Source organism: Lepidochelys olivacea (assembly GCF_965140295.1).
Source record: "Lepidochelys olivacea isolate rLepOli2 genome assembly, chromosome: 18".
Classification (NCBI taxonomy): Eukaryota; Metazoa; Chordata; order Testudines; family Cheloniidae; genus Lepidochelys; species Lepidochelys olivacea.
In genome coordinates this window covers 23,418,512-23,431,462 of record NC_140428.1, presented here as the reverse complement: position 1 = coordinate 23,431,462, position 12,951 = coordinate 23,418,512, and the positions used below count along the sequence as shown (strand labels likewise).

General features: G+C 49.4%; 1 protein-coding gene across 1 annotated transcript in view; it reads right to left on the bottom strand.

Moving 5' to 3' along the window:
• TMEM278 (transmembrane protein 278) overlaps positions 1-10,921 on the bottom strand; it is a 43,089-nt gene extending 32,168 nt beyond the window's left edge. Inside the window, exon 1 of the mRNA XM_084652071.1 lies at positions 9,800-10,921. Coding sequence (XP_084508197.1) covers positions 9,800-10,069 — 270 coding nt within the window. The 5' untranslated portion in view covers positions 10,070-10,921. The remainder of the gene's footprint in view (positions 1-9,799) is intronic.
• Between the last annotated feature and the right edge of the window lie 2,030 nt (positions 10,922-12,951).

Genomic DNA, 12,951 nt, shown 5'->3' with positions numbered 1-12,951 from the left:
ACTCCTGTTTCACCACACTGGCTAACAAGAAGTCATAAAAGCAGTTTCCTTGGGCATTCCTGCACTGGCAGCGGGATGGACTGGGTCACCAAAGAGATCCTGCCCATCTCTGGACTCTGAGTTTATGAACCTCTCAGCCGTCACGCTACGTGTCAGACAATAGCAGAGAGTCATCTATTTCAAGAGGGCCCTGGGGCACAAGGGAGGGCCGGGGACACTGAAGGTCCAGAGTGGCGAGAGAGCCATGGGAGTATGGGAGGATTGTGCGGAGTTAGGGAAAAGAGGGACGATGCACGTACAGACTGTGACAGTTATTACTGAAGAAGTTTCTGAGACATATTGAATGCTGATGTGAGCAGCTGCAACTCCATTCCCTTCAGTGGAGCTGCAAATGCTCGTACCAGTGGAGCATTTTCAGTGGAGATCAATAACGTTCCCGTTCTGCTTTATCCATAAAGCATCCTGTCCCAGCTACCAGGAGCTCTTCAGTTTGCTAAAGTGGGCTACAAACCTCAGGAGAACAGGCTTGCTGGTGAGATTGACAGTTCTTCTGCTTTGAGTCCTGTACTGATATTTGGAAAGCATGACAGGGAATAAGTTTTCTCATGGCAGTCAGTCTCTTCCAGATTTATCTGGATCTGGGCAGCACCAGGGCATGCAGAAGTGAAAGAGGAGAAACCTTTTCAGATCCTCCAGAACTGCACTGGTTTGATTCTAGGAAGGGACCATTGTTCGGGATAGGGCAGAGTTTTTATCTGCTCCAAACCAACTGGCCCATCTCTAATGGGGATCAACATCTAGGCAAATGAGATTCTCTCCCTTTAAAAAGTCACCATAGGAAATTAAGGTAAGGGGAATAAAGATAAACTTCCATATCTCTGCAGGGAGATCAATGTCGAGAGCCAGACGCCTCCGTGTTTACAAGGCAAATGCACACTGCACCAAAGACAATATGATGCACCCGGCTGCAATCGCTGTTCTGCAGAGACTCATTCTGACAAAGCCTGGGTGATTTGTTCATTTCGTTACTAGGTAGCGCTCCCCTTGGATGCCCAGTTTAGCAATTTACCTCCTCTGAGGAGCTACTGAGTGGCAGAAGGAAAATAACTCCAACAATCCCAGGCAGGGAGTGGTAGGAAATCAATTCGTACCTCATGTCGCCAGTGGCAGAGGCTTTGGGGAAAGCTACAGAAGGCTGGGTTTGGCCATTCAGCCGGTTTGGGGCCAGATTGTGGTTGCTCTATGCATAGCCAGTAATGTCTTGCTCCACAGGTCTTCCCGATGGAGACTCACAGCGCCAGGACTGTTCGGTGAGAGGCAGGGTACTGCAGCCCAGCCCTTGGGGGTGTATCTTTTATACAACGGAGCAGCCGTGAAGGCTAATGAATCCGAGACTGCTCACTAGAGATGTCAAGAAACCTACGGCTGGATTGCCTCCCCCTCTCCCCCTTCACACACGCTCAGGAATACCATAGATCCCTTAGGGGCTGCTTGTCTCCTGCAGGAGGAAGCCTTCTAGCAGGAGGGGTAAGGAGACAGGTGAGAGATTGGGGTGCTGCTGGACAATTCAATGGCACATCTGGCTCTGTGCCAGAGCTGGCTATTAGTTTTATGTCTGTTAGCAGCAGCGACGTCTGAGCAGTGATTACCACGACAAAGGCCTCTCTGTTCATGAGCTAGCAAGATCTACGGATGCGCTGGGTAATAACTGCAGCTCGCCGCTTTGTCAGAACATTCCAGGGCTGTAAACGTGACGAGCTAAAATGCCCGGAACCGCGCATATGTCAGCTACTGAAAGAGCAAAACCATCTCAGGGAAAGCGCGAGGCAGGGGGAGCCGGCCACTTTCAGTCCTTGGTGCGTTAGCTGCATACTACATCACCAGGCTTTATCGCCCCTCGGGCACGGTGATAAATGCCTGCAGCCAACAGTATGCTCTCTGCGTGTCTGAGCGTCTCGAAGAGCGTCGAATGAATGCACTAAGGCTCTGTGTGACGAACTAGCTGCTTCACGGAACGTACGTCTGCTCTGGCTGGATGTCTGCATGGCATTCACTGAACACGGCCAAACGCATCCCGTCGCAGCATCCCTGGGACTTGGGGAAACCCTGGGCTGGTGTATTCAGGGGCTGGACTTCCACTGTTTCAATGCCCACAGGAGATCCTCTTGGGGCATTAAGGACAGCATGTGGTTTGGGGCATATACTGTTATTACAACAGCACCTGGAAGCTCCAACCAAGATCAGGGCCCTCAGTGCTGGACACACACCTAGTAAAAGCAGTCCCTGCCCCAAAGAGCTTGTCTGAATAGACAAGGAGGGGAGGCAGGAAGTACTATTATCTTTGTTTTACAGGTGTGCTCTGTGGATTGAGTGACTGGCCTGGGGTCACACAGGGAGCCTGTAGCAGAGTCCCACCCCAGTGCCCGAACCACAAAGTCCACCTTTCTTGCTTTGCTAAGCACCAGCAACGGCCCACCCACACCCTCCGGGAGGTCAAGGGCATTATACAGACCTTAGCTAAGCTTCACAGCATGCCAGTGAGGTACGTGAGTAAATAGAAAAAATAAGGTAGGCTGGAATTATGTGACTTGCCCAAGATCACAAGTGGCAGAGCTGAGAAGAGAACCAGGAGTTCTGATTCCCAGGCCCATACACTAAGAAGGGAGGGCTGGCTGACTGGCTACATGACATCCTACATTTAGCATTGTAATGTGCAAAACCCTGAGGCTTTGTCTAGACTCAGGGGAAAGGCATTATTTACGATCCTGTTCACTAACTCCTCCTAAACCAGACTTTGCACCTAGCTCAGACACAGTTTAACGCCTTTTACCCTATGGTAGCTGGCCAGGGTCGGGGTCAGCAATGTGTCCGTACACAGGGTGGTAAAAATGTTGAGGTCTGTGGTAATTTTTCACAAAATTGAATGACTGAATGACATGACCACCCCCACACGTCCGTCACTAAGTACAGTAATTTTGTCAAGTGTCCGTCGCTCAACATGGTGGTGTCGACCCCTAGCCAGGGTTGATCCTGGGGGGGTGGCAGAGATCTGTTAGATCAGTGGTTTTCAACCTTTTTTCATTTGAAAACCCCTAAAAAATTTCAAATGGAGATGCGGACGCCATTGGAAATCTTCAGACATAGTCTGTGGATACCCAGGGGTCCACGGACCACAGGTTGAGTGCCCCTGTGTTAGCTGTATTTACAACCAAAGCTTTAGATCCTTTAGCCACATTAGTTTCCACTGGCAGTGAGTGTCTCTTTGCTGAACAAAAGCATTGATTCGTGCGGGTAGGAGGGGTTATTATTTCAGCGATAGATTCTCAACCAACCGGTGGCCGTTTGTTTACTGAAATGGGTGTTACTGATCAACGCCTCCCGTTAAGAACAGTGGTGGCTTCCCCAGGGCCGAAGGAAGACAAGACCCTTAGCTTCTGTGCTTTCAGGTCCTGTCAGTCTGCATCGGGGTCCTGAACGTTTGTGTTCAGAGCAACGGATTGAGAGTATTTTGTGTTGGATTAAGATTCACTTACTCAGTAGTAACAGATCTCTATTAAGGCAATATTCTCAGCACGTAGTGATCAATTACTTGCAAGTGGGAAGCTCATAAGGTTGATCCTATCACAGTCACCTCCAGCCCCGGACAGTACAGCTTCGACCTCCCTTTGTTACACAAACTTATTGATAACTTTTTGTTATCTTTTCTTATTCCTGTGTATTAGCCTCTCATTTCCATGTTAACTCTCCCCCCTGTCAGTACAGGTTTAGTGCAATTCAAACCGCCTTTCTAGACTTTTAGTTACTTTATCTCTTCTTTTTCTTTCTCTCTCATGATTGCTCTGCAATTTCCTACATCTGTGCAGTTCTACGTACACTCACGCTGGTAAATAGCATCAGAACAGACTCTTAACATTCACAGCAGGCTTCTATCAGGGTGAAATATGCCTTCACTCCCAACTCTTTGCCGTGGGCAAAGTAATAGGAAGGTGCAAAGCAAATGTCCAGAGCCTGGAAAGAAGCACATCACCTTGTGTCCTCTTGCCCTCTGTATGCTAAGGGCCAAATGTGTGTAGCAGAGGCACAAGCTCAATGGTCAGAGTGGAGAGAAGCGGGCAGGTAACTCCCCTCTCACTAACCTTGGTGTAAATCAGGAGTAACTCTGTTCATTTCAATGGAGTTATGCTGGTGCAAACTGGAGGCTAACCAGATGCAGACTTTTCGGGCACAAAGCCACAGGGATTTAACTTGATGCCATATTTTAATTACGGGCAAGTTTAATCTTTTGAAGGTGATTTATTTCCATGTTGAGATTGCCTGGATTTTGCCAGCACTAACCCCATCCAGCCCTCACCTCTGGCTAGCAGATGTTCCTGACCATACTAGGCATTTCGTAGAGGTGCTTCTGAGGATAATAGGTGATGAGGTAAACTCCCAAGCTCAGTGTTTCTGAAGGTAAATCTTGGGCCAAGTCTCGGCTGGTGTTAAGCTGCATTCTCCACTGAGGTCAATAAAACTATACTATTTACACCAGCTATCTGGCCCAGGGGTGTCTTTTTATTTAATAATAAGAGCTTCTAATTCTCTCTTGTTATTTAAGCCCTCCTCTAAAGTCACCCTGCTGCATGGATTGGATCATTTCTCATGCCCTACTCCCAGGTGCTTTGTGAAACTGGACTAAGATGGGACGCAATGGGAGGCGGCAGATCAAGTAGGAGATGCAGTTTAAGTTATTAAAAGGGAAAAAACTTATTTTCAATATTTTTCAGTGCAGAGAGCTGAGTAAATCAGGCTGAGGTGCGTGCTCTTAGCTTAGGATCTGTTGGACAGGGAGCAAATGAGAGGCTGGGACATACTTGAAATTGACAATACTTAAGGGCCCAGTCCTGCAGGGAAAACTCACAGTGAAGTCAATGGGCGTTTTCCCTGAGTAAGCCATTCAGGATCCATCCCTAATATTGAGAGAGAGAGAGAAGAAATGAGTTCCTACACAGCTTATTTCTAACAATGACTGATTGGTGATTACATCCCAGGCTTGCAAACACAGTATTCCCGGGTGGTTTCAATGGATTAGTCACGGTAATAAGCACTATATTAGGTCGTGCATATGTGCAGAATCGGACCCCCGAGACTGGAGCCCAAATTGAGCACATTATACAGACTGATCCAACTACTAGTCAAATCAATGGAAAGACTTGTCTTTGGGAGCTGGATAAGGCTCTTTATGAACTACAATATATTTAATAATTTAGACCCTAACCCACCTCTACTGAAGTCAAATGAGAGTCTTGCCATTGATTTCAGAGTGTGCTGGGTCAGGGTCATAGAGAGAGAAAACACTGGAGGTTGCAGGTTTCCTCACTGGACGTATCCGGGGACACTGGTCACACAATGACTTCATCTTGTTTGTGTATCTTGAATCGTTATTACGGTTATTGCTATCTTTAAGCATCTGACGAATTGTGGAGTTCAGGCTAGTAGCAAAAACCAGAGCAGCGTTTGGTAGGTTCTGACTTTTTATCAGCTCTTGTGACTTTAATCCCTTCCACACTACAGAGTGACGCAGCCTGGCTTCCATTAGCCTTGCAGCATCATTAGAGTTTGTCCTCTCATTTGAGGTTTACTTTCATCATCAGGCTGGATCAGTATTTGGATGGAAACCTTCTCAGAGGATGGGTGCTGAGCACTGACTGAAGTCCAGCTCCTTTTCAGGTGTTTTAAGATGGGCACCCCAAGAATGGAGACACCCAGAATCACTAGTGCCTTTTGAAAATGTAAGCCATACACTGCCCTGATCCTGCTTTGAGATTGGCATTTGTGACCCCCCTCTGCCCACATGGTACCCCATTCATATCAGGGGAGCTCTGCATAGACTCCAGACCGTGCCCCGCCACTTCTCAAAGCAGGATAGGAGCATTAGCCCCAGATCCTCAAATGTACTTAGGTGCCTAGCTCCCATTGATTTGAACAGGAGTTAGCTCCCTAAATACCTTTGAAGGTTTGGGCCTTAGTCTTTATTTGCCAAGATATTCTTTTGTCTCCTTTCACCCAGACAGGAAAACAAATGTGTGATGGCACAAGGACAGAGAGGGTCATATCATATCCCCACATCGGACAGATGATGCTGGAGCAAAACAGGAAAATACGATGAGAAATGGAAAGCCATAAACATTCTTTAAAAATCCCCCAAAACACTCAAGAGTAGAGCATCCAAATGAAACTGACACGCACAGAGACAGAGTACTAAATGGGGACAAAATGAGTTTTTCAATGGGAATAAATAAAAAACTGCAGCCCATGTGTCTGGGAAGCCGGCCCAGATCTGCAAGACGGGAGTGTGTGTGTGTGTATCTTTTATTAGATCTTGTTCTTATCATTAGATAGATCACAGAGAATGAAACTTGCAGGAAGAGGGCTTAGTTAAAATGAAATTAACAAAACAAATTAAAGTCCATGGGGGGGAGGCTGCAAATCACAGGGGAGGACTGTGAGCCGTCTGCTATCGCTGCCTCTGTAGTGTAGATGCTGCAGGGGAGTTGCAGAGAAATATTGTGACATTAAAATGCAAACTGCAGTGAGTAACTGAAGCTACACAGAATTCTCTGTCGACCCAGGCAGTGTATTTACTTGATCTGTGTCACAGCTGGCTGCTTGTTAATTAAAACAGGAATAAAAAATGACGCCTGACAGACCTACAGCTCCCGAGCACACTGGGGAGTGTCAGAATGAATCCAGAGCACTCCTGCCAGCATTCAAGGGGTTAAACCCTTCCTATGTGGAGCAAAGCACAGGTCCCCTATGACTGGCATCTTGCAGAGCCTGATTCTGGTCTCACATGGGAGGAACTCCAGGGAAGTCAGTGGAGTTACACTGGGGTAAAACTGGTGCAAAAGCTCCTTGAATAACAAGGAGCCAAATCTTGGAGGGCTTTCTCACTCCTTGAACAAAATTCCCAAGGACTTCAAAGGGAATTTTGCCTAAGCAAGCGGAGAGTAGACACTAACTGACGTCTTCAGATTTGGGCCCTCAGAGAAATCAGCAATACCGAAACCTGCCTTTCCTCCAGACCTGCTCAAATACTGCTGACACACATAAAATATACGAAACAGATTGGAAACTGACCCAATTTCTTCTCACTATATGAAACCCCACACAATTAAAGACAAGACAGATCCGAGCTTTGAATCTGGCTCTGGATTTGCATCGGAAGCTGAACTCCTTCAGAATTTCAGATCTGGAGTTCTGGTCTCCAATGTATTTCACAGAGGGCACATCAATGTAGCCTGCTTTAGGTAGGTGAGTTGGAATTTTCCCATAAAAAACAGGACTAGACTGGGTAAAAAGAACTTCCGTGCGGAATAGGGTTGGTTTGCTGTAGACCCGTGTGTCAAGGTGAGATGAGAAGAGATGGGAAATGCAGCAGATGTAGCTGTCATGTGCTCAGCAAGAGCTCAACTTGCAACCTGCCAGTGTCCCAGGAGGCAAGAACACTATATGGGGGGGCATGTGTGGTTCACCCACATGAGCCCCCCCAGCACCTGCGGGCCATGGGAGCTGTGCAGGGGTCAGCTCACACCAGGAAGGACAAGCTGAGCCGAGCTGTTCGGGTCACAGGGGCTGGAGACTTCCAGGTTCATTTGGATGTTTGAGGGGGACAAACAGACTTGACAGGGGATCTCCCCACAAGCTCCAGGGAATCCCCTTAGTATCCTGAAGGCTGCTGGGGGAAGGATCCTATGATTGTCAGGACTCAGGGGATGCTGTTATTGGGGCTGGGGGATGAGGGTGTGACACAGGGGATGCGATGCTTGCCGGCTTCTTCTCTGGGTGAACAGAGCTCAGCCCAGCCGCATTCCCATTCCCCAAGCAGGGGCTGAAGTTTGCAAACACATCTGGCCTTGACCCCACAGCTCAGAGACAGGAAGCTTTACACAGCTCTAGGGAAAAGCCCTGTGTCGAGGTCACTGGGGCTATTGCAAACCTCTCCTCAAATGCCACAGAGAGGGGATCTTTCACTTCCCCCTTTTCAACCCCAAAGGGACCTCCATGTTAACATCTCATCCAAAGACTAGCACCCGTCTAGTCCTGCACTGAGTGCCAGGGCTGGGTAGGAGCCCAACCTCTGAGGCAGGGGTGAGATCCCCTGCGGCACTGCGGGGGAAGTCCCATCAGCTACTGAGCCCTAATAGGAGAGAGCATCCCAGAGAACTGCTTTAACCCTTTCACTGAGGGCATTTTGCAGATGGCCAGACAAAGGAATTCACAGGACAAGTGCCATGTATGTGAGCCCAGGACTGCCTCATCATGCAAACTGCACACACGGCCTCTGTTAAATCTGCATGTCAGAGAAGAAATCAGCACTGGAAGAAGCAACGATTATGTATGCTGAATAAATGGTAAAGAGCGTCATGCATCCCCCTTGGCCTGGCCCTTTTACACCAGTGTGCACCGGGTGTAAAACGCAGCCCTTTAGACAGAGGACCCCTGTGCGCTCGCGCCAATGACAACACAAGGCGAAAAGCCACAGAGGCTCAGGGCTCTACATTCGTATCTTGGCTCTTCGCTGGCTCACTGGGCGACACGTGTAACTTGGGTGCTGCCTGACCTGGAAGGTGGGTGCACGGGACGTCTGTCAGGTGCTTGGCGAGCCGTAGATCAAAGGACGTATGGAATTCTGGTGCACTATGTTTCTCTATCATGCCCTGTGAATGGGAGTCACCCCACATGCATCCAGCAGAGGGGACCCCCTCGAATGCACAACAGGCTGCAGGGCAATGTAAACCCCAAAGGTCCACCCATGTGTCAGCTGTGTGCCCCAAACTGCCATGATCTTCTACGGGAGCTTTGCCCGAGTGGGGAGTGCTTTGCTGTAAAATCTCTTTATGAATCATTACGGCCAGCTTGTCAGCCCGCTGTCCAGGGAACAAAATCCTGCAGCTGGGGACGGACGGGGTAAAGGTGAGATTTCTTTGTCAAGATTCAAGTATTGGTGTAGAGGGAACTTGAAATCTCAAGCCGCGGAGGCTGGATCTAAACTCTCTGCATGCAGGAGAGGGGATGCTTGCTTGCCCCAGTGCACGGAGTTTATCTAATCCCACCCCTCACGCCAGGCTCAGAGTGGCCTGGCCCAACAGTACAACCGGGTTTTTTTTCGCCTAGGAAATATTTTACTAGTGGAGAAAAAAAAATCTGTTGTTTCTATCCTAGGAATCGACTTAAAACCAAGCCAGCTCAAGCGAGGACTCTGGGGTGGGACTGGTTATTCTAGAAAGTTGGTCTCCAGCTTTTTTTATTCCTTAGGTTCTTACCAACCCCGTGGCTCCCACCCGTGAATCCCACCTTAGTGGCCTCTGCTCAGAGGAGAAGGCAAGGAGCACCTGGCAAGGGTTCAAATAAGGACCTGATCCAACACCCAGTGAAGTCAAAGGACAGACTCCCAGAGATTTGGATGGGCTTTGGATCAGGCCCTACAGGGGACCTGTTGCTAAAGTCAGTTCTCCTGGGCGACTTGGAAGCAGTTACAATGGCTGGTGTGCAAAGGTGTCACACCCCAGAGCACATTCTGTCTGTCTGTCCATTTGTCCCTCACCTCCACTGACTCAGACACACACACTCTCTCCCCCCTCCTCAACCACGTCTTTGGAAAACTAAGCTAAAGCTCAGCAATCCCAACCTGGTTTTTAAAGCCACTGTCCCGCCCTCTTTCCTTAGAGGAGCTCAGTCAAGAATCCCAGGGAAGCCGGGGCCCTGTCCTGGCTCGGGGTGCCAAGGCCCACGCAGGGGCCGGACCACGCTCACTTACCCGGGAGTGGCACTGGAAGCCGAAGTACACCACCACGATCGTCGGCAGCAGCACGACAGCAAAGATGGTGACCACCAGGAGCAAGTTCACGAGGAAGACCAGAGAGTTCGTGGCGACGATCAGCAGGGTCCAAGCCCAGCAGCAGCAGGTGCTCCGGGGCTCCAAGGGAAGAAGCTGGTCGTCCATGTCGTAAGGAGGGAGGCCGGGGATCATCCGGGACGTGTCGGACAGATTGTCCACTTCAAAGTCCTCGATCTCCTGGTCGGACATTCTCAGAGGAGTTTCTTTACCCCTCCTTCCCTTGTTCTTTTTTCCTGCCTTTGCTGTTGGCCACGAACCCAAGCGTGGAGCTCTGGGGCTTTCCTTTCTCAGCCGGAAGCCAGCAGAGGAGGGCTAGCCAGACACCAGCAAGGACCCTAGAGATGGAATGGCCCTACTGGGCCACCTGGTGCACCCCAGCCTGGCCAGGGCAGGATCATGCCCTGCAGTATATTCTCCAACACTGCCTCTCCTCCAGTCTGAGAACAGAGATGCACCTGCTGGAAGTTTGGTCCGGAACCAGCTACGGGCTATCGCTTTGCTTTTGAATCCACGGTGTTTCCTTATTTTCTCTTGCACGCTCTCTCTGTCTTCTGGGGCTCTTCCTTATGGGGATACGGTCCCAAGGAGTTCCCAAGAGTTTCTGCCCTAGCTTGGATATGCTGCACGGCTCTGGAGATAGCCTAGTAGTCCTGCTGGCTAAGAGTGTCAAGCTCAGGCCCTTTCAGAGACTGTTCCTTGACTTTGAATCATCTATTTGTGGCCAGTATCCCAGAGCCAAGTAATTACCCAACTTTCTTCCAATTGGCGTGCCTGGTTAAAAGAAGAAGCGGGAGCAGCTTCTCCCTCGTCCTCTTGGAAACCCTGCCTGCGCTGTGCAGTGCTGAAAGCAAAGAGACACAAGCTGACTGGAGCAGCGTGTGTGGTTTTGGTGCACACAACTGTCTGCATTCACAGGCACTCAGACTGGAGCAGCGTCTTCCCTTCTGAGCTGGCTCTGGAGCTGTGCAATGCCGCACTGTTCATACTGCTGGCTCTCGAGTGGCTTTATCAGATTTCCTTCCTGTGCTAGCCAATCCTTTGCAGCTTGTTTCTCCACCCCAGCCACTTAGCACGCAGTGCCTGGGTACCACGCTCTCCCCACCTTCCCAGGTTAGGATGGTCTTTTTTGACACTGAAATTGCTCTGTTCTCAACTCTCCGGCCACAATTTCTTTGCAGATAAAAGACTAGGATACTGTAACAGACGATAATCATTGCACTTCCTAGACAGGGATCTCAGCATGCTCTGCAAACAGTAACTCTCTTTTAAGGCAACAAGAACTGCAATGAATGGAGGTCTTTTTGCTTGGCTCATGATCAACCCCACGTAAAGAAATGGAGATTGTCTCTCCTGATGATCTTTAGCACTTATATTGCACTTTACATACATGCTATCAGCACGCCGGGAGCAAGGAAACATCCCCACTGAACAGATGGGGAAACTGAGGCAAACACCAGTTGCATATCTGGCCCAAGGTGAACTGCTAATTAGTGGCATAGCAGGGAGTGGAATTCAGCAGTGCCGGAGTGCAGCTCGATGCTCGTTCCTTCGAACCACTTTGCACTGGACCGAGCAGACAATACAAAGCTTGTGTGAGATCAACCATTACATACAATGCTTCAAAAATAAATGTGGTTTCTAAGATACAGACTAAAGTTCGTCAGGAAATGATTATTTTTCCTCCAGGAAAAATGTCAAAATTCCTGCGGTGATTTCCAGCCTTTGATATAAACTCAAACATTTTTCAACAAAAACAAATGTTTTGCGTGGAAATTTCCATGCTGGCAAAAAAGCTTTTTTCTGTTGGAAATAAACATTCTGATGACAAATCTTTGATCCGCTCCCACACAGGTGTCTTTGACCCTGAGAACTCTCTTCATCTTTTCGTCGGTACTCTGAGCCCCTGTGGCATTTCCAGTGGCTATGGTGATGAGTGTCACATATTAGGACTGGATAGAGTAGCCAGAGTTTGCTGGGAGGTGCTGGCCAGAGAGTCTTATCAGCCAGCTGGAAGCCTGAGAAGTGGCTGCAGGACCCTTTGGGGATGGGGACACTGGAAAGCTCAGGGAGGGAATGGGGAATAACAGTTTGATTGGCACAGGGGAGAAAAGGAAAACCAGGCTGTAGCGTGCGTGGGCTCAGAAATGGGTTGTGTCTCACACAGCTAAGCTGTGGGAGCAGAGAAGTGTGTAGCCTTCTGTCTCCTAGAGTCCTTGGTCTTTTCGGCATGCACGTGTGTGAACGCAGACAAAGGACATGATATCGGGTTCTCGGAACAAGTGCTGTCTCCCCAGCAGCAGCACCCCATTGACTTTCCTTTCTCCTCATGCTGAGGACTTGTCTTGGGCATGATTCTTACAGGAAAGCACCTTGCGTTCCTGGGAGGCTCCCCTCGAACGGCTCCATGCTTGAAATCCGGGCCAGACGAGGACTGCCCGAGCGTGAGTCGGAGCCACGCTCAGAAGGAGAAGCGCCCTGCCACGGGGTGTTCTGCACATCCAGGCTTCTGCCTGGAGAGTTTCAGGGAGCAGCAGCATACCCAGACAGCAGCTAAGTTGCAACAGCTGGGTTATCCCAAAGGCAGGGCTGCTAGAGAGAGGCAGGGTTAGAGCCACCCCAGTGCAAAGTGCCGGCTTTGCATTCTCACCACTTACCTGTGGTACTCTTCGTTACTTGTATTAATGAAAATCAGGGCCCCTCTGTGCTAGGTGCTGTACATACACATAGTGGGACAGGCCCCGCCCCCAAAGAACTTGCCTTCTAGACAAGTCAGCCAAAGGAAGGATCATTATTCCCCTTTCACAGATGGGGACGGAGGTGCGGAGAGATTAGTGACTTGCCCAAGGCCACGCAGAGCTAAGCATTGAACTCCCCTCTCCTAGTCTGGATCACAAGGCCATAGATTTACCCCGTTAAATGTTGCAATTACAGGGCCAAATATATGTAACACCCTTCCTGTGCAGCCAGGAAAGGACCTTGGTTCCTGAGGGTTCCTCTGAGACGTTTTGGGCTGGATACATTTTGGGTGAGAGTATTTTGGAAACTGGGCCCAGGGCCTGATGGGGATCTGA